At 36.0% G+C, this 18,651-nt stretch overlaps 1 protein-coding gene across 3 annotated transcripts in view; it reads right to left on the bottom strand.

The window, feature by feature from the left end:
- The window catches only part of PPA2 (inorganic pyrophosphatase 2), a 99,658-nt gene that overhangs the window by 25,668 nt on the left and 55,339 nt on the right, over positions 1-18,651 (bottom strand). For all 3 annotated transcript variants that reach the window (XM_012436554.3, XM_012436555.3, XM_012436556.2), the window contains 2 exons: positions 4,439-4,566; positions 1,604-1,689 (listed from right to left, as the gene is read on the bottom strand). In XM_012436554.3, coding sequence (XP_012291977.2) covers positions 1,604-1,689; positions 4,439-4,566 — 214 coding nt within the window. The remainder of the gene's footprint in view (positions 1-1,603; positions 1,690-4,438; positions 4,567-18,651) is intronic.

Raw genomic sequence — 18,651 nt, 5'->3', positions numbered from 1 at the left:
TCAGCACAGAAGGTATGAATTCAGGCTGTAGAGATACTAACCAAACAGTCTCTAGCTGTGTAGCTGAGGAAACCTGGGGAAACACTCAAGTCTCATCAAAGACTGCGTAAGCTTTTTAGAAAGTACAGTTAGGAAGGAGACAAGACAGCAAAGAGCAAGCAAATATATCTCAGACAATCAGAGACCCACCTTCATATTGGAGGGACTCATTACACTGGAGTTTCACTTTTAGACCATAAAGGATAGCTCAGTCTACCAGTTACTAGGATAGACAAGACTAGAGGACATTCAATCATATCCAGCTTTGCTGTTAATAAATTATATTATTTAAATTGGAAACAATTATCTACTTTTTAAGATTATGCTTAAGAAAAAAAGAGAGAGTGCTCTCCAAAAGAGGTAAGAAAAACAGGAGAAGGCCAAGGAGTTGACAGTGTTTCTTTAGTAAGCAAGAGAAATAGAATCAATACATTGAACGTTCAAGCATTTGTGTTGTAGGCAAAATGGGCCTTCTTGATGACTTAGATAAAATAGTCCTTGAAATTAAATAATTCTTTACTCCATCTGATTACCTTATTCTAATGATTTCTTAAACATCCGTCTTGATTCCCAGATTATGCTCAGAGAGCGCAGGGACTCTATCGTATTCGTAGTAATATCTTTAGTGCCCCCCAGGACCTCCCCCAGGACCTGCTTTTGCCTCCTATACTTGGACTTACCAAGAGTCAGTTGTGTTTGTTCCTAAATGTGTTTGTCAATTGTACTTGTTACTATAATTTCATAACTTGGGTATTAGTTATGTTCACAGATGAACTGTGAACAAGTGTGGAAGAACTGTTTCTATAAACATTAAGTAGGTTATAAAACTATCAAGGGCTTTAAACAATACTGAGGCTCTAAAAAGCCTCAATGAAGGTGAATCACTGCAGAAACTTGGTGTCAACTTTGGTGTGGAAAACACAATTTAAATGATTTTTTTTTAAAGAACCCTAAAAATCTGTCAGGAATTTTTAGTTATAAGGAGCTTAAGGATTACAGGATCTTTATTTTTTTATCCTATATTATGTTAGAGTATATACAAAATCTCTATGGAATCTGTATTAAAAGGGGCTTAGCCCTATATCCAAAGATGGGTGAATAGACATTTAAATGTTTTAAATTAAATATTTGATTTATGTTACTATTACTTAATTCCTCTGAATCAATCAACTAATGATCATGTTGGATAAGAAGGCTTTTACTTTCTAAGAAATTATAGTAGTTATTAGATAAATAAAATAACCGTATAGATTTGCCTATTGAAAAACTGCATTTTTCATCTTTGCACAATGTATTCCAATTAAATGTCCATTTATTTGTCAGTATTTCCACTAAATTATAAAATTATAAATCCCTTGAGAAAAAGGATCATGTCAATTCCTAGCTTAACAGCGCCCAGCACTTAAATGCCCAATGAATAGGTAGATACTCTGTATTGTTTCAATAAAAAAAAACATGCAATTCTCTGTTTTTAAAAAATCTGAAACTGAACAGTATTATATGGCTGTTTCACACTAATTAGTAATAAAATAACATTACTTACATAGAAAAGACAAATTCTTACCAATTTATAGTCCCTCCATTACACTTCTTCATAAGCAATGCTTTCCAACATTGATGAGTGGATTTAACAACTTCAAGAGCAAAAGCCTAGCTCCAAACAAACAAATAAAAAAAGATGTATTTAATATCAGTCACACTGTTGTAATAACACAAAACTAATCTTGTGACGACGGTTAATTGTTAAGAGCACGAGCTCCAGAGTCAGGCAAAACTTGGTATAAATTGTGGCTTCCCTGTTTATCAGCTGTGTGACTTTGGGCAAGTTACTTCAACTCGCTAAGCCTCAATTTCTTCATCTATGGAGTAGAATATGATAGGGATAATCTAGATCAGGGGCTGGCAAACTAGGGTCTACGGGTAAAATCCAGCCTGCCACCTGTAAAGTTTTACTGAACAGTCACATTTGTTTGTGTTTGGCCTATGGTTGCTCTAGTACTATAATAGCAGAGTTAAATGCCTGTGACAGAAATTACACGATCTGCAAAGCCTAAACTATTTTCTACATGACCCATTACAAAAAAAAGTTTGCCAACCTCTGCTCTAAGTCACGGAATTGTTGAAAGAATAAATAAGATGACGTACGTAAAGTGCTTAACCCAGTACCTGGCTTATCAGTAAGCATGCACCTATCCCTTTCAGCATCACCAAAACTGCAGGCAGTCCAAATGTAGTTTCTTCAGTCTAAGTAATTTTAGACTATCCACTGTCTGAAAATAGTACATCTCCTAGACATTTATGACAGTGTCTAAAAATGCATAATCAACAATACATATACCTCCTGTTAGATATACATCCAGTAAGAACATCTAAGGAAAACTTGCTTTATAATTCCAAAGCAGAAAGTTCTTCAGATTCTTTTCCCTCAGAATATTGTTTGTTTTCCTTAAGGAGAGTCCTTACTGGTTAGTTCACACTAGCTCCTTTCTTCTTCAACAATAACTAAATACATTATGATAACTAAACAAATTATGATAATAAAGAATCTTGGGAACTGAGATATAGTAATAATGAGAAATTTATCCTCTGAAAAGAGAAGTTCTCTCAGGTCTACTATTGCCTGTGATGGAGGATGGCTTATTTCTCAATGAGGTAGTGTTGGAGGGGGGGTCTCACTTCAGATATAGGACAAGAAATCCAATACATTATCTGGTTATGTAAAGATAGATTTTTTAATCAAATTATTTGGATAAGCGTGATTATTTAGAATCAATCCCAATACTTGCTTAGAGGAGTGGCAAGAAAAACCTAGAATAAAAGAAAGGAGCCATCTTTCCAACCATGTTAAAGAGGGACAACTTAATTCTTAGGTTACGTTCTGCTGTAGTTTGAGGGAATTTGTCCTCTCAAATCTCATGTTCAAATTTGATCCCCAGTGTTGGAAGTAAGGCCTAATGGGAGGTGTGTGGATCATGGAGGTGGATTCCTCATGAATGGCTTGGTGCCTCCTCAGAGTAATGAGTGAGTTCTTGCTCTGTTAGTTCCCACAATGACTGATTGTTACAAAGAGCCCGGGCACCTTCCACCTCTCTCACTTGCTTTCTCTCTCACCCTGTGACATGCCTGTTACCCCTTTGTCTTTTGGCATGACTGGAAGCTTTCTGAGGTCCTTATCAGAAGCAGATGCCAGCACCAGGCCACTTGTATAGCCTGCAGGACTGTGAGCTAAATAAACCTCTTTTCTTTGTAAATTACCCAGCCTCAGGAATTCTTTCATAGCAATACTAAAGGAACTAAGGCTCTATATTTTAAATAGTAGTAGTAAAAAGCAATGCATAAAACGATTATTTTCTCAAGAGGTTGTATAAGTGACCTCATCTTTATACAGAAAAAAATTACTATTTGTCAAAAACTAAAAAAAAAATAAAAAATAAAAACTACCTCATTCTTTACAAATTCATGACTTGGCAGACTTACCCTGAGGCAATAAGGAGCCACAAAAATACAATATAGGTTTGAAATTTCAATTATCTCAATAATAAAATGCAAATTTTTTGAAGAAAAAATAATTTATTGTATAAATTTTCAGTATTTTAAGGAAGAGAATTTAATCTAAAATAATAATTTTATATTTATATTTAATAATTCCAGACAAAGCCCTCAAGACTTGAAGTGTTCTTTTAATGTGCTTTCAAAAAATATTGAGTCCAGCAATCAATTCTTTTGCAGCAAAATACTCATTAAGAATTTTAAGTTTTCATTAACATGCCTTAGTTCACTTAGAAAACATACTTATTGGTATCCACTTAAAAGCTGGTTTCAAATGTTTAATTTACCTAGTGGTAATAATTAAAAAAAAAAATTCCATGTTTTAGACTTTAACTCCTTGGCCTGTTCCCTTCATTTGTATCATATTAGAGATACTTTTGTGGTAACTCTGTGGTATTCTAATAGAAAAAATCCTATGACAGTAAGATAATTCAGGTGTCCTTTCAATTGTTAACCAGCTGAGTTCTGTCATAGTGGAATGAACACTTAGGAGGAAGGCTCCTGTGGACTTACATTAAGGGTGAGTAACTTTCTCTTCCACAAAACAGTAAATAGAAAGTTTTTCTATATACACAATTTGCAAAATTAGACTGACCATAAAATTCCTTCATTTTCTAAGATGAAGGAGCTATAGACAGATAAATGGAGACAGATATTTTTTCAGCCTTGTTGATTCACTTAAAGAGCTTCTGAAACAAAATTTAAATAATAAAATCATGCTTTTAAATATGTAAGTTTGTTTTTTCTTACCATGCTATATATAGATATTCACATAAGAAACTCCCCAAGTGAAACGAGTATTGTACAGGTATCAGGAGGTACATTTTAAAATACAGATTCTCATCTTCACCTTGTTTTTGAATTCTCCATTGAAAGCAAACTGGTTTTCTGGTTTTCCATCTGGTACCTTATATAACCTAAACCAATTAAGGGTAGCTTCGAGGTAACCTGGTTTGAACTTCTTAACATCATCAATATCTGTAAAGAAAAAACAAAAAAGATGTTTTGTTAAGAACCAAAACTCATGCCATTTAATGGCAGAGCATTGGACTAAGGGAGCCAGCAAACACGGAGCCCAGTCTAACCAGCAGTAGAGCAGCAGCACTGTTGACACATATCACCTTCAGACTTGTGTTTCCGTATGCATAATACTATTCCTGCTATCTACAACCATTTACGAAGCATCTTCAGACAATGTGCTATGTATGGGAAATAAATGGATGGATACAACAAAGTTCTTTTCATCATGATACTCAGAGGTTCAACTCAGGGAAAGAGAAAAAGAGATAACAAATTGCAATGAAAAGGCAATGAGGTTTTAACAGAGATATACACAAGGAATGGTAATGTAATAGAGCGGGAGTAAAACAAGCATTATAAAAGTGAGAAGTGCACCACCAATTGGACAAGACGGGGAGAGGCAGAAGGAAGAGCACACATAAAAGCAAGGGACTGTATTTCAGAAAATACAAAGAAAGATGGGTCTGCACAGCTAGAACATCACTGTTACATGGGAGTAGAGTGTGATAAGACACCTAAAAAAAGCCAGTCACTGAGGATCATATACACAGTAATCTCCCTTTATCCACAGTAATCTCCCTTTATCCACAGTTTTGTTTTCTGCCATTTCAGTTACCCACAGTCAACTAATCAAAAAATATTAAATGGAAAATTCCAAAGATAAACAATTCCTAAGTTTTAAATTGCATACCATTCTGAGCAGCCTGATGAAATCTTGTGCTGTCCTGCTTCATCCTGGCCAAGATATGAATCACCCCTTTGTCTAGTGTATCTACATTGTATACACTACCCGCCATTGGTCACTTAGCAGCCCTCTCAGCAGATCCACTGTCTTGGTATAGCAGCGCTTGTGTTCAATTAACCCTTATTTTACTTCAGAATGCCACAAAGCACAAGAGTAGTGGTGCTGGTAATTTTATTACAGTATACTATTAAAATGATTCTGTTATTATCAAAACAAACAGGGATGTTTTGCAAAAATTAATTAATTTTGAGTTCTCCAACTTAAGGTTTTCTTGTTCAGAGAGGAAAAAAATCTTTTAGTCTACTGGCAGTGAGTATCTAGAAATGCAATTTAATCAGTGCCCAAGATAAATGATTTTCTAGGCCGGGTGTGGTGGTCACACCCGTAAGCACTTTGGGAGGTCAAAGCAGGTGCATCACGTGAGGTCAGAAGTTAAGACCAGTCTGGCCAACACGGTGAAACCCCGTATCTAAAAATACAAAAAAAATTAGCTGGGCGTGGTGGTGCTTGCCTGTAGTCCCAGCTACTCGGGAGGCTGAGGCAAGAGAAATGCTTTAGCCTGGGATGGGGAGGTTGCAGTGAGCTGAGATCACACTACTCCACTCTGGCCTGGGCAACAGAGTGATAAATCATTTTCTGTTGCTTAAATATGATTTACGACTTTATCACTGTACCTTACTCAAACTATCATTCTCTGTTCCATTGTATGTAACTTTTACAAATCATATAACATTTATATGATTGCTGTTAGTTAACTCACTGACTTCCAATGAGAAAGAAAAAGCTAATTATCTAATATCTATCTCAGTCTAGGAGGCTTTCTCCCCAAAAGTTGTAAAGAGGACCTATTAAGCAAAGACACCAATTAGGAAAAAAAAAATGAAAATTTTATAATGGAAATAGGAAGTATAACTCTCCAAATATAAGATAAATTTTTCCATTCTCAACTAATTACACCCTAGGAGAAAACAGCTGCATTTTCCCAAACAACAAAACAAAAAAATTACAGAAAGAAATGTAAACATTTTTGGCCGGGCGAGGTGGCTCACGCCTGTAATCCCATCACTTTGGGAGGCTGAGGTGGGCAGATCATGAGGTCAAGAGATCGAGACCATCCTGGCCAACATGGTGAAACTCTATCTCTACTAAAAATACAAAAATTAGCTTGGCGTGGTGGTGTGCACCTAGCTACGCGGCACACTGAGGCAGGAGAACTGCTTGAACCCGGCAGGCGGAGGTTGCAGTGAGCTGAGATTGTGCCACTGCACTCCAGCCTGGCGCCTGGCGACGAAGCAAGACTCTGTCTAAAAAAATAAAAAAATTTTTAAAAAGTAAATATTTTAAAAAACCCCAATAGCAAATTCCTGAAGCCAAATTCTTTTATCTAATGCCAACAGTCAGTTCAACAACCCCTCTGAAATTACAAAAAGTTCTAGCTAAAGTATATAAACGTATTTGTGGTTTATGAAGAGTATACATAAGTATATATAAAACTTAACTGTTCTTCATGAAATTCCTAAGAGTTAAGAACAAGTACATTTGTATTTAATTTAAGAAAACTACAGATAAGATAGTTTAAAAGGTTTGCCAAAATTTATCCAACTCACTCATGATAGGACTGGTATTATATAAATACTTCCAATTCAATAATTTCTGCTTTTTCTTCTCTACTGCACAGTAACACTGCCCAAAGTTTTTATTTACATTTAAAAAACGTAGTAAAGATGTATTTTTTCAGTTTTCTTTTACTGTGATAAAATATCCATAACATAAAATTTGCCATGTTAACCATTTTTAAGTGTATAATTTAGTGACATGAAGTATGTCTACAATTTTGTGCAGCGATCAACACTATCCATTTGTAAGACATCTTTATTTTTTCTTTCCTCAGCAAAGCAATTTACTTCTATAGAAGGGTGCGGCTCACAGATGGAACAATGGCAAGCACAAAACTCCTAGATGTATTTTTTACAATCTGTGTTATTTTAAGAAAAGTGGCAATTCTCTAGTAGTCATTTATTCCCACTCTTGGAATTACTTTTATATGAAAGTATTATAGGCAATTATATCATTTATTTTAAAGATGAATTAATCCAATAAAGTTAGGATAATCTGGAAAAGCTATATATGTAATCAAGCTAAATCTATTTCAGTTTCTAGTTTTGATTAAAAATTAAGATCTTTTAATTGAACTCTACTTGATCAACTTACTGGACTGAAGACTCTACTTGTGCAGAACATTCTGACTAACGTTCACATATTATGTATGCTGACTCTGGCAGAGTACTCTAGAATGAAGCCCACATTTCTGCTTCCATCAGTCAAGTTTTAGCTTTTATCAAGCATCAGGTATGTTTATTCCCAAAACATTTATGCTAACTATATCTTTTATTATAATTATGAGATATAATTAAATATTATATACATCAGCGAATTTATGGTTACAAAAAAGGTTTTGTTTTTATGAAGTTAACTCGAATGTTCTGAAAGAATTCAGTAAAACATTGCTAAAAATACCTGCTGTCAAATTAAGCCTGGAGCTAGGTGCCATGGCATGCCCCTAATCCCAGCTACTTCGGAAGCTGAGGTGGAGGATTGCTTGAGCCTAGGCATTCACGACCATTCTGGGCAACACAGTGAGACCCTATCTAAAAACAAAAATAAAAAACTAGACCTGGGTAAGAAAACAGTTAAATATTAGGAGAAAAGAATAAAAATCTATAGTTATGCATATAGGCTGCTTTCCAAGTAAGGTAAGAGGAGAATTTTAGATATGAGAGGTTGGATATATCCTCTGATGAAATCATTTTAGTAGAGTCTTGGATGAACTGCGGGAGCAACTCATTCAGGTATCTGAAAGAAGTGCAGTCTGGGAGGAAGACAGTAAGTGCAAATATTCTGAAGAGCACGCTTTTAACATTCAGGGAGAGAGTAAGAAAGTCCTACGGCTACAGCATAGTGAAAAAACAGAAAGTATTAGGCGAGAAGATTAGAGAAGCAGCCACAGGCCAGTCACAAAGGACTCTAAGGGCCATACTAAGGACTATGGCTTTTACTTTGGGATGGTTTTGGGTAGAGTAAATGTTTTAAGATCTTTCTATCTGCTATGTAAAGAAAAGACTATGTAGACAAAAAAAAAAAAGAAGCTGGAAGTCCAGTAAGAGGCTGCTGGGAGAGTCTACTTAGGTGAACTATGCTGAAGGCTTAGATAAATGTAGTTGTATGGAGGTGATGAACGTTAAGATTTTGGATATTTTTTAGAAAGTAAAACTGAGAGGAATTACCAATGGGAAAAAAAATAATAATAAACCAGTAAAGATGAGACTTAGATGAGATTCAAAGTATCAAAGAGCAGAAAAGGATAAGTCTATAATATAACATTAATAACCTAAATTACAGTAAAACTAAAAGCAATAATCAATCCTCAAACTTTTTTTCTTTTTTTTTTTTTTTTGACCGAGTGTCTCTCTGTTCATACAGGCTGAAGTGCAGTGTGCAGTCATGGCTCACTACAGCCTGGACCTCCAGGACTCAACCAATTCACCCACTTTTGATTTCCAAGAACCTAGGACTACAAGTGTGCAACCACTATGCCTGGCTAAATTTGTTTTTTTGTTTCTGTTTTTTTTCAGTATTGGGTGTCTCACTTTTTTGCCCGGGCTGGTCTTGAATTCTTGGGATCAAGTGTTGCTTCTGCCTTGGCCTCCCAAAGTGTTGGGATTACAGGTGAGCCATTGTGCCCAGCCTATCACCCCAGATTTTTAAAAACAGCTTTATAAAAAGTGTCATAACTTCTGACAAACAGTGTGCAGCAATGATTTACTTTCAAATTTGAAAGTTTAATTAACAAAGATTATATAGAGTCTCCTTAATGGAATTTTTACATTAAAACTATAAAAATATGTTTTATAAATAATCATAGTTCTATATAAATAGATTGGAAATAACAGGTAATAATGAAGCAATATAACAGATAAATCTTAAGGTTCCATTGGGTCTTTCCAAGTCCAGAGCTCTCATTTTAATTTAGTTTTTCTTAACTAACTTTGATTTATGTTTCTGTAAAAGAAAATCTAAAATAACTTAATCAAAATCTACCATTTTATCTCTGGAGACACGAGATAAATCTAACACAGTATTTTCTAAGAGCAACATTTATGACTTAGTTTTTTCCTTCATGGCCACAATACATGAACATATGAAAATCTCAGATGAGGAACACAAACTATAAAACTTCAAAAAAAAAAAAAAAAAAGAATCAAAAGAAAGAGGATCTGAAATGAAAAATCAGGTAGGCTTAACAGCAGAACATGGATACAGGGATACTGTATACCTTTCATATAACCAAATTTCCTGTGTAAACCAATTCACTTGTTTCTAAAATCTAATTAGAAAATTCTTTCTACTCTTTTTTTTTTTTAATCCAAAAATGCACTCTGTTGCACCAGGGGGAGTTTCTAATCACCTGCATTTGCCAAGACTTCAATATTCCCCAAATGTCAGAATTAAACATACAAGTAATAGTAATGATATGACTTCAAAAACCAAATTGATAAGGTACATTTTATATAAACAGACCATGAGCAGTATATATGAGAGAGAAATCTAGAGAGAGTATGAGACCTATTTAATCTAGAGACATATTAAAACAATAAACTTTAAAAATGATTATATACCAAAAACAAATTAAAATGCTAAAAAATTTTAAACATGAGAAAACTAAGACAACACATTCCATAAGTATAATACAATCAATTTAAGGAGCAACAATAAACAAATTTAAAAACTCTTGCCTACTGAAAAAGAACCACCCCCAGTTCCCTGATTTTTAAAAAATTATTGAAACATAAATATTAAAAGCAAATAAAGTAGAAAAAGTCTAACTAAATAAATAATTTTTGGTTACAAAAGAAAATCAAAACTCTAAAAATATTCAGAAAGTAATGACAATGAGAACACTCAGGAAGTTTCTAAGAAGAACTAAAGAAAAACATGTTTTGAATCAGATAGCACTAAGTTTAAATTCCAGTTCTGTATCATCTTGGGAAAGTATTGCGTTAGCTTGGGAGAATGTACTACTTTGTTTCTTCAAATCCAGAATGGGGAAGAAGAAATCAAGGTTGTTATGGGGATTAAATCATGGGTGAAAATCATCCAATAAAAGGGAATAATTCTTAACAAATATCAATCATTCTCTCTCCAATTCCCTAAAACTTTGTCCATGCGTGCAGCCAAAGTTATACTTACAGGTAAATGAATAGCCTTATAAGCTGTTATCTTTCAAATATAAATATACAAATATGAATTATTCAGAAAAATACTAAACAGATTTTCATTAATATTGACAGTGACTTTAATTTGTATAATGCTCCTGAAAAAAATCAATGTACCTAGGCATAGTAATAAACAAATGCAAACAAAGTCTAAAAATAACATATATAAAAAGCATCTGGGCATACATATACACACATACACATGCATACTTATTAATAACCTTTTCCTATAAACATACAGTTTTTCACTTAAAGACCCTAAATGAATTTGTAATTAATTTCTTATTCAACAGACACATTTACTTTTATCTCTAATATTATTACAATTTAGTTCTTATAAATTTATTTTTTCCGATGTGTTGAAGTTAAATTAACCCCTTTTTTAAACATTTGGAATGGAGAGGGAATATATAAATAGAATTATTTGAGTGAAATACCTACAAATATTTATTTCTGAAATGAGCCTTTCACTGAGTTTAATTGTATTAACCAAATTATCAGCAAATAAAAACACTCTTTAAGTTTCCGAAGCATTTTGCTTTGGAAAAAATAGAGACCTTCGACAGGAGGGGCACTAAATTCATGTTTCAATATACTAGCTCTGGCTAACCTACCTAAAATAGATACCTTATAAAAAGATAAACGTCAAAAAGACTCAAAAACAAGTAACTCTGTAGACCGAAGAGGGAACAAAAATACAAAACAAGATGTAGGACTGCATCCAGGGGCACATAGGAATCCTGATGTGCAGGCAGGCAGGACGGACTGGAAGCCTGGCTCCTATCAAGTAAAGGCAGGATCACTATGTGATTTATTGTATATCCTGGAATACTTCTGAGATCTGTATCAAGAGAAAAAGTAGTCAACAGAAATCATTCCTTACACGACCTAGGCAAACAAGAATTTTAAAGTAGCTATTATGAATATGTGCATGACTTTCAGGAAACATGGCCCCAAAGCACAAACATATGAAAATCTCAGATGAGGAACACAAACTATAAAACTTCAAAAAAAAAAAAGAACCAAAAGAAGGAGGATCTGAAATGAAAAATCAGGTAGGCTTAACAGCAGAACATGAATATGTAGGAAAAAAACCAGGGAAGTAGAAGACAGATTCACAGAAATTATCCAGTCTAAATAACAGTAAAGAAAAAAAAAAGATTAAAGAGACAGGAAGAGTGTTAGTGATTTGTAAGATAAGACAATAAAAAGTAGCCTAAAATATGTGTATTTAGTCTCAGAATGCAGGTGAGAGAATGGAGCCCCCCCAAAGTGAAAAAATAATGGCAACAATTTCCCAAATATGGTTAAAAAAATATGAACTTACAGATCCACAAAGCTCAGTATACCCTAAGCAGAATAAATACAAAGAAAAGGAAACCTTAGCACAGCATAGAAAAAGAAAAAAATACTGAAATCCATGGGAGAAAATCTTTAAAACAGTCTGAGAAAAAATAATACATTATACACTAGTAACAAGGTATACATGAAAGATTAGTTCTGGGACTACCACCTGCCCCCTCAAAATCCATGCATACCAAAATCTCACAGTAGCCCTCCAGAAACCAGCTACATGAAAAGTAGATTCTCATTATACTGGGTTTTACAACACGAGAATACTGTTATTTTCAATCCACATTTGGTTAAAAGAAATCTATGTATAAGTGAACCTGTACAGTTAAAACCAATGTTGTTCCAGGGTCAACTAACAATACAAATGGCTGTTCACTTCTCATTGGAACCAACGGGGCTGAAAGGAAATAGAACATCAATATAAAGCTTAAAAAAAACTACAAATTTAAATTCAACATCAATCAAAACTATATTTCTAAAACAAAGGCAAAAAATATTATCTTAGATAAATACAAATGAAGAAAATTCACCACCAGCAGGACTCCACTATAAGAATATGTGAAAGTCCCTGAACTGAAAGAGAATGACACCAGATGGAAACTGAGATCTACAGATCTTCAGGAAGAAATAAAATACATGCTTATGAAAATGGCAAATATGTGGGCAAATATAAAAGGCACATATATACAGGCACATATATTTCTCCTAATTTCTTTAAAAAAATTTTGTTATTTAAGGTAATCCGTAACAAAATATAAAGAATGAATGGAGGTTCTGGGAGCAACTGGATATGCCGCTGGTAGAAATACAAAATGCTAGAGCAACCCTGGTAAACAATTTGACAGTTTCTTACAACATTAAACATATAATTACCATTTTACCCAACAATATTATTCCTGAGTAATTTCCCACAGGAAATGAAAACATGTTTACATGAAGATTTGTACTTCACTGTTCACAGCAACTTTATTCACATTAGCCCAGAACTGGAAGCCGAAATTTCCACCAACATGTGAATGAATAAACTGTGGCATATCTAAAAAAATGGAAGACGATTCAGTAATAAATTAGGAAGAACTACCCTAATACATGCAACAATATGCATGAATTTTCAAAGCATTATGCAAGAAAAAGAAATCATACACCCAGCCCTGTGAATAATCATTGATGCCAGAGTCCATTGATGGGTAATTCTAGAAAAGGCAAACTGTTGTGACAGAAAGTAGATCAGTGTTTGCTAATGGCCAACGGTATGAAGAAGGGATTGACTGTACAGGGGTATGTGGGAATTTTGGGGGTGATAGATATGTTTTGTATCATGATTGTGATAGTTGCTAGAAGACTACATATAGTTATCAAAACTCACTGAATTGTATACTTAAAATCGGGTGAATTTGACTGCATGTAACTTATACCTCAATAAAGGTAAAAAATAAATATGACAGGCCAGGCGCGGTGGCTCACGCCTGTAATCCCAGCACTTTGGGAGGCCAAGGCGGGTGGATCACGAGGTCAAGAGATCGAGACCATCCTGGTCAACATGGTGAAACCCCGTCTCTACTAAAAATACAAAAAATTAGCTGGGCATGGTGGCGCGTGCCTGTAATCCCAGCTACACGGGAGGCTGAGGCAGGAGAATTGCCTGAACCCAGGAGGCGGAGGTTGCGGTGAGCCGAGATCACGCCATTGCACTCCAGCCTGGGTAACAAGAGCAAAACTCCATCTCAAAAAAATAAATAAATAAATATGAGAAATAGTCCCAGCCCGGAAAAAGTCCATAATCTAGATAGGTGGGTAGATAAAGAAACAAACAAATTACAAATCTGTGAAATCAAAGACATGTCACAGAATCAAACAAAATAGCGTGGAAGCAAAACCGTGGCAATTAACCAACTGCCTTTGCCTTGCATAGTCAAACGCAGTTCATTGAGGGTTGATATTTAAACTGGTTCTCAAAAGATAAGACCACTAAGGTGCAAAAGTACCTGGTATATATAAGAAAGGGTGAAAAGCTCAGTGGTGTGTTAAGAACTTTGGATAGTGTGAATGGTTAGGAAAAAAAAGTATCTTACTAAGTTAGAGAATCTGGATTTTTCTGTAAACTACAAGGAGTCAAAGGTTTACTTTTAAAATATGTTTTCTTTAAAATAAGGTAAGTCTGGTAAACAGTATGGAGATAAATTTTTGTGTCAGGAGGCTAACTAGAGAAATGTTAACACTGTTTCAATGGAAAAGTAAGATATGATAGTTTAAGACAACAGGAAGAAGGAGGGAACAGACTTAAAGATATCTGAGGTCAAACTGAGAAAATCCGGTGACAAACTGTGGTACTGACTTAGTAAGAAAGATCACTGAAGACCAAGATGACAAAGTTTAGAATGTATATATGATTAAAATACAACTGCCATAGTTAAAAACGGCACAATTAATTCCAAATACAAATGAATGTTTTCTCCCTTTAAAATTAACACACATCTATTTATTTTCATACTGTGCTAAAAGATACAAGATAAAAAGATATACAAGAATTCCTGAATAAATGGGAAACATGTATATTATATCAACTGATGTAAAAATTAATATTTTAAAGATATCAAAAATCCTTGATAATTGGGATTCTAAAATCTGTACACAAGAATAGAGGCCTAAGAAAAAACAAGTTTGAAAAAGTAGAACAAAAGGTGAACATTAGTCTCATATATGCCTAATTACAAGGCTTCATAATTAAAATAACATGGCACTGGCAGGGATTCTATCATAGAGAATCCAGAAACAGAGTCCTGTATAACAAAATGTATAAGAAAGACATTCCAACACAGTAGGAAGAAAATGACCTTTTCTGTTCAGCAGTGTTAGAAAAAAATGTATACACAGAAAAAATAAAATAAATTCTACATAAATTCAAGACTCGATTGTAAAGATAATAAAATATAAAAGTGAAAAGAAGATAAAAACATCTTTCTGACCAAGAGGTAAGAAATCTTTAAACAAGAATCAAAACACTGAAGTCATGTATAAAAAGATTGATAAAATGGAATACATCTGTAAGCCAAAAGTCAATATAGCATCTCTGCAGATAGAGAATATTTGCAACCTAAATAATAAAGGATTAATATCCAAAAAACTCTGGTATACCAAAGGAACATCAACTCCAATAGAAAAAGGGCAAACAATTTATAGAATTCACAGAAAGGAAGATACAAATAACCAATAAATATATAAGAAAGATTCTCCACCCCCGTAGTAAGCAGAAAGATACAGAATTAAAACAAGATATCATCTTTTACGTGTCAGATTGGCTCCTCCCACCAAAAAAAAGGAAAGAATTATTTAAGAAGCATTTACTCTCATACACTGATGATACAATCACTACAAAAGGCAATTTGGTAATATCTAGTAAACTTCTGAAATATTTTAAACCTATGGCTCAGTAATGTCACAGGATTCTTCAGCTGTCCCTTTTCCAGCTGGAAACCTCTGTGGCCAGTGACGCCTTTTTCCTAGTTTTGCTCAGCCCGCTGGGCTCCTCCCACCCACTCAGCTGGGCAGGCTGCGCTCCGCTCATGCTAAGCCTGGATCCCATGCCCGCCAAGGCAAGCCAGGCACGGAGTTGGCAAGGGGCAGGCAGCTCTAGGAGCCAGCACAGGCACTGGCTCCCTGCGAGGCTACAGGTGGACCAGGCAAACACCGCAAGCGGCTTCCACTGCTGGCTCAGGGAAACACGGTGGCACTTAGAAGCTGGGAGATGCCAGGAAGTGCAGAGCCCCCAAGAGCGTCGCAGTCCTACATCAGGGAGCCATTAGTTCTGGGATCCCTGAAGGGGCACAGCAATTCTCTTCTCCTTGTTGCCTGCGGAGCAGGCATGTGGCGGGCAGGATCAGGAGGCGGCATGTTTCAGCCCCGTTTTGTTAGGGCTCTTTCAGTTCCGCCATTGGCGGGCAGGGCGAGGCCCGAATTCTTCTCCCATTTATAGGAAGAATGAGGTACCTGGATGACTGGAGTGAGCAAGGCAAGGTGCTTTACTGACAGTACAGCTCTCAGGAGATCTGAAGCGGGTAGCTCCTATCCACAGGCAGGTCGCCCCAAGTGTCCTCTGAGCCTGAAGGACACTGAACCTGCAGCCCTCAGCAGAGAGGAGACACAGAGTGGGCAGCTCCTATCGGCAGGCAGCTTGTCCCTTCTCCCCGAGTCTGGTTGAATCCAGGGATTTTATGGGCTCAAGAGGGAGGAAATTTGTGCTCAATGGTCCATGGGCAGCCATGGATGGGCCCAAAAAGGCCCAAAAAGGCACCATAGGTTCTCACTCCAGGCCGGGGATTCCACCAGAATAGACAGCTCGGTTCCGAGGCTTCAGGCCATCCCTGGCTTTAAGGTGGGGCTTCACTGTGGACCCACCCTTTTCCACCCAGGAGCCTGTCTCCACCCTCAGCCCCCGCTATCTGTACATCATCCACTGAATCCAGGCTGTTTGTGCCAAGGGGCGCCTGCAGGCCTGCACCAAGCCACCCTCAGCATCCCCTTGGCCTCCCTCCCTTGCATGTCAGCACCCAAAGTCCAGAGGAAGCCAAGGCAGCAAGGGGCTAGCTTGTCAGGGAGCTCTGAGTGCGTCCACACCTGGCTGGGTTGCAACAGCACCCAGGCTCGGCCTCGACTTCATTCCAAAATCAGAGTGGGGAGAGGCCAGGCAGCAGCGGCAGGCACTTCCAAGCATGCATGGGTAGGGAGGGCTTCCCAGGCCCCCGAGAGTGCAGGGATGCCCAGGTCTGCAAACGTGGCTGGGTGGCTGCGTGGCTGCAGTTGTGTCCAGCAGAGTGGGGCTCCCATCCAGGTAACTCGGAAGCGGGTGGGTCTCCCGCCTGTTCCCGGCTCCCACAGCTCTGTGGAACACACAGCTCCAGCCAGAGTCTTGGCAGCGGCGGCTCCAGATGGGCTGCTGCTGCCGACAACAGTATGCCATTTAAGCTTCACATTAGGTATTATTTATCTCTTTAATGCAAATTAGGAAACTGGGACTCTAAAAGGTTAAGTAATTTGCTCAAGATTTCAAAGAGAATCAATATACTAGCTTTAAAAATGGAGTGACAGGTTTGCGAGGGACAAATATCAAATTTAATTAGGTAATTACATCTAAAGGCCTTCTTGTAACTGAAAAAATATCAAAATTGTTACCAATTACTCTATATCCAAAACTAGAATGTCCAACCAGCAGAAAAGAACTGATTAATGGAATGGTTCTCAATTTGAAGAAACCTATCAGAATCACCCAGGGAAATTTATCAGACTATATAAATTCACATCTTTAACATTTCTATCCACTTCCACAAATTAAGAACTACCTACACTTCCACAAAGATCAGGAGAAAAAAAAAACATTAAAATGCTGCTTTACCTAAATTATTTCCACCAAACCATAACACAAAGTGAAGAAAGCATGCAATCAGCTGAGAATATTTTATTTTTAGATAAAAATCAGTGACATAAAAGTAATACCATATCTTTTTGCCCTTATTAGATAAAAGGGGAAAAAAGACACCAGCAAATGGCCTTATGCTAAAATTTTGTCCAAAAGGGAGGAAAAAAGAAAAATGAAAAAGGAGTTTCCATTTTACCAAAGGAAGTGATGTGAATTCATTTGCACAGCACCCTCATCCCAGTGCTATAAATGTTGCTCCGAAAGAACTAAACATGTGCACAACTAGTACTCTCTAAAGAAACTCTGTGGGAAGCAAGAACATGTGTTTTTAATGACTTATAAACATTCACAAGAAACAAGTCTCATTTAATAACATTCACTGTATTTTCTGTATCACAAATAGAGGTCCCTGCTAAGAGAACTGATTTTCTTAATAATTTATGCTTGCTCAGAATCTCTAAAAGATACTCATATTTTCCATGCCATTCTGCATATCTATATTTAACATTCATGGGCTAATGAAGAGTATCTTTCATTATTCTTGCCCTTTCCTTCTCCATTTTCCTTTTCACAAACTGTACTCTAAGGCAAAACCTGTACTAAAAATGTGTATTAACATCATAAAAATGTAATGGAATTAACACATGTCAAAATGAGTATTATCAAACAAGGTAATTCTACACAGAGACTATATGTACTATATCAGAAAAATCCCTCAGAAAAGACTTAGATTTTTCTCAAAATATAAACATCCATTACCTGTTTACAAGTAATTTCACATGACGAATAAAATGAAAACCATTACTGCTGCCTTGTACATGGAAGAAATTAAAATATTTCTAATCTAATTTTGATTTGAAGCATATAACAAAGTGGCTAAATGCACAGGCCTCGGGTCAAATTGACCTCCGTTGAAGTTCCACCTTCATCACTTAATAGTTACTGTAAAGCACTTAAAAATGTACCAATGTCCCCAAGAAATCTTGTAATCCTTTAATTTAAACTGGGTTTCCTGTAGCACTAACTTGGAAGACAATTTAGATCTTTCTACTAATAGAAGACAACAGGCTAAAAGTAATGGACTAAAAATAATTCTAAGAACAAAAATTTAGAGATGAGAAAAAACCTAGAGATCTTTTACTGATTAGAAGATCAACTCTACAATTTTAAGAAATAAAGAAACAAAGGCTCTGAGAGGTTATGACTTTTCCAAGGTCAGATAACTAATAAACAAAGAGGATTTTAGAATTTAGGCCTCC

This window comes from Aotus nancymaae, unplaced genomic scaffold (genome assembly GCF_030222135.1).
Source record: "Aotus nancymaae isolate 86718 unplaced genomic scaffold, 86718_ANA_hifiasm-v0.15.2.pri h1tg000033l, whole genome shotgun sequence".
Classification (NCBI taxonomy): Eukaryota; Metazoa; Chordata; class Mammalia; order Primates; family Aotidae; genus Aotus; species Aotus nancymaae.
This window is presented reverse-complemented; position numbering and strand designations above follow the sequence as displayed.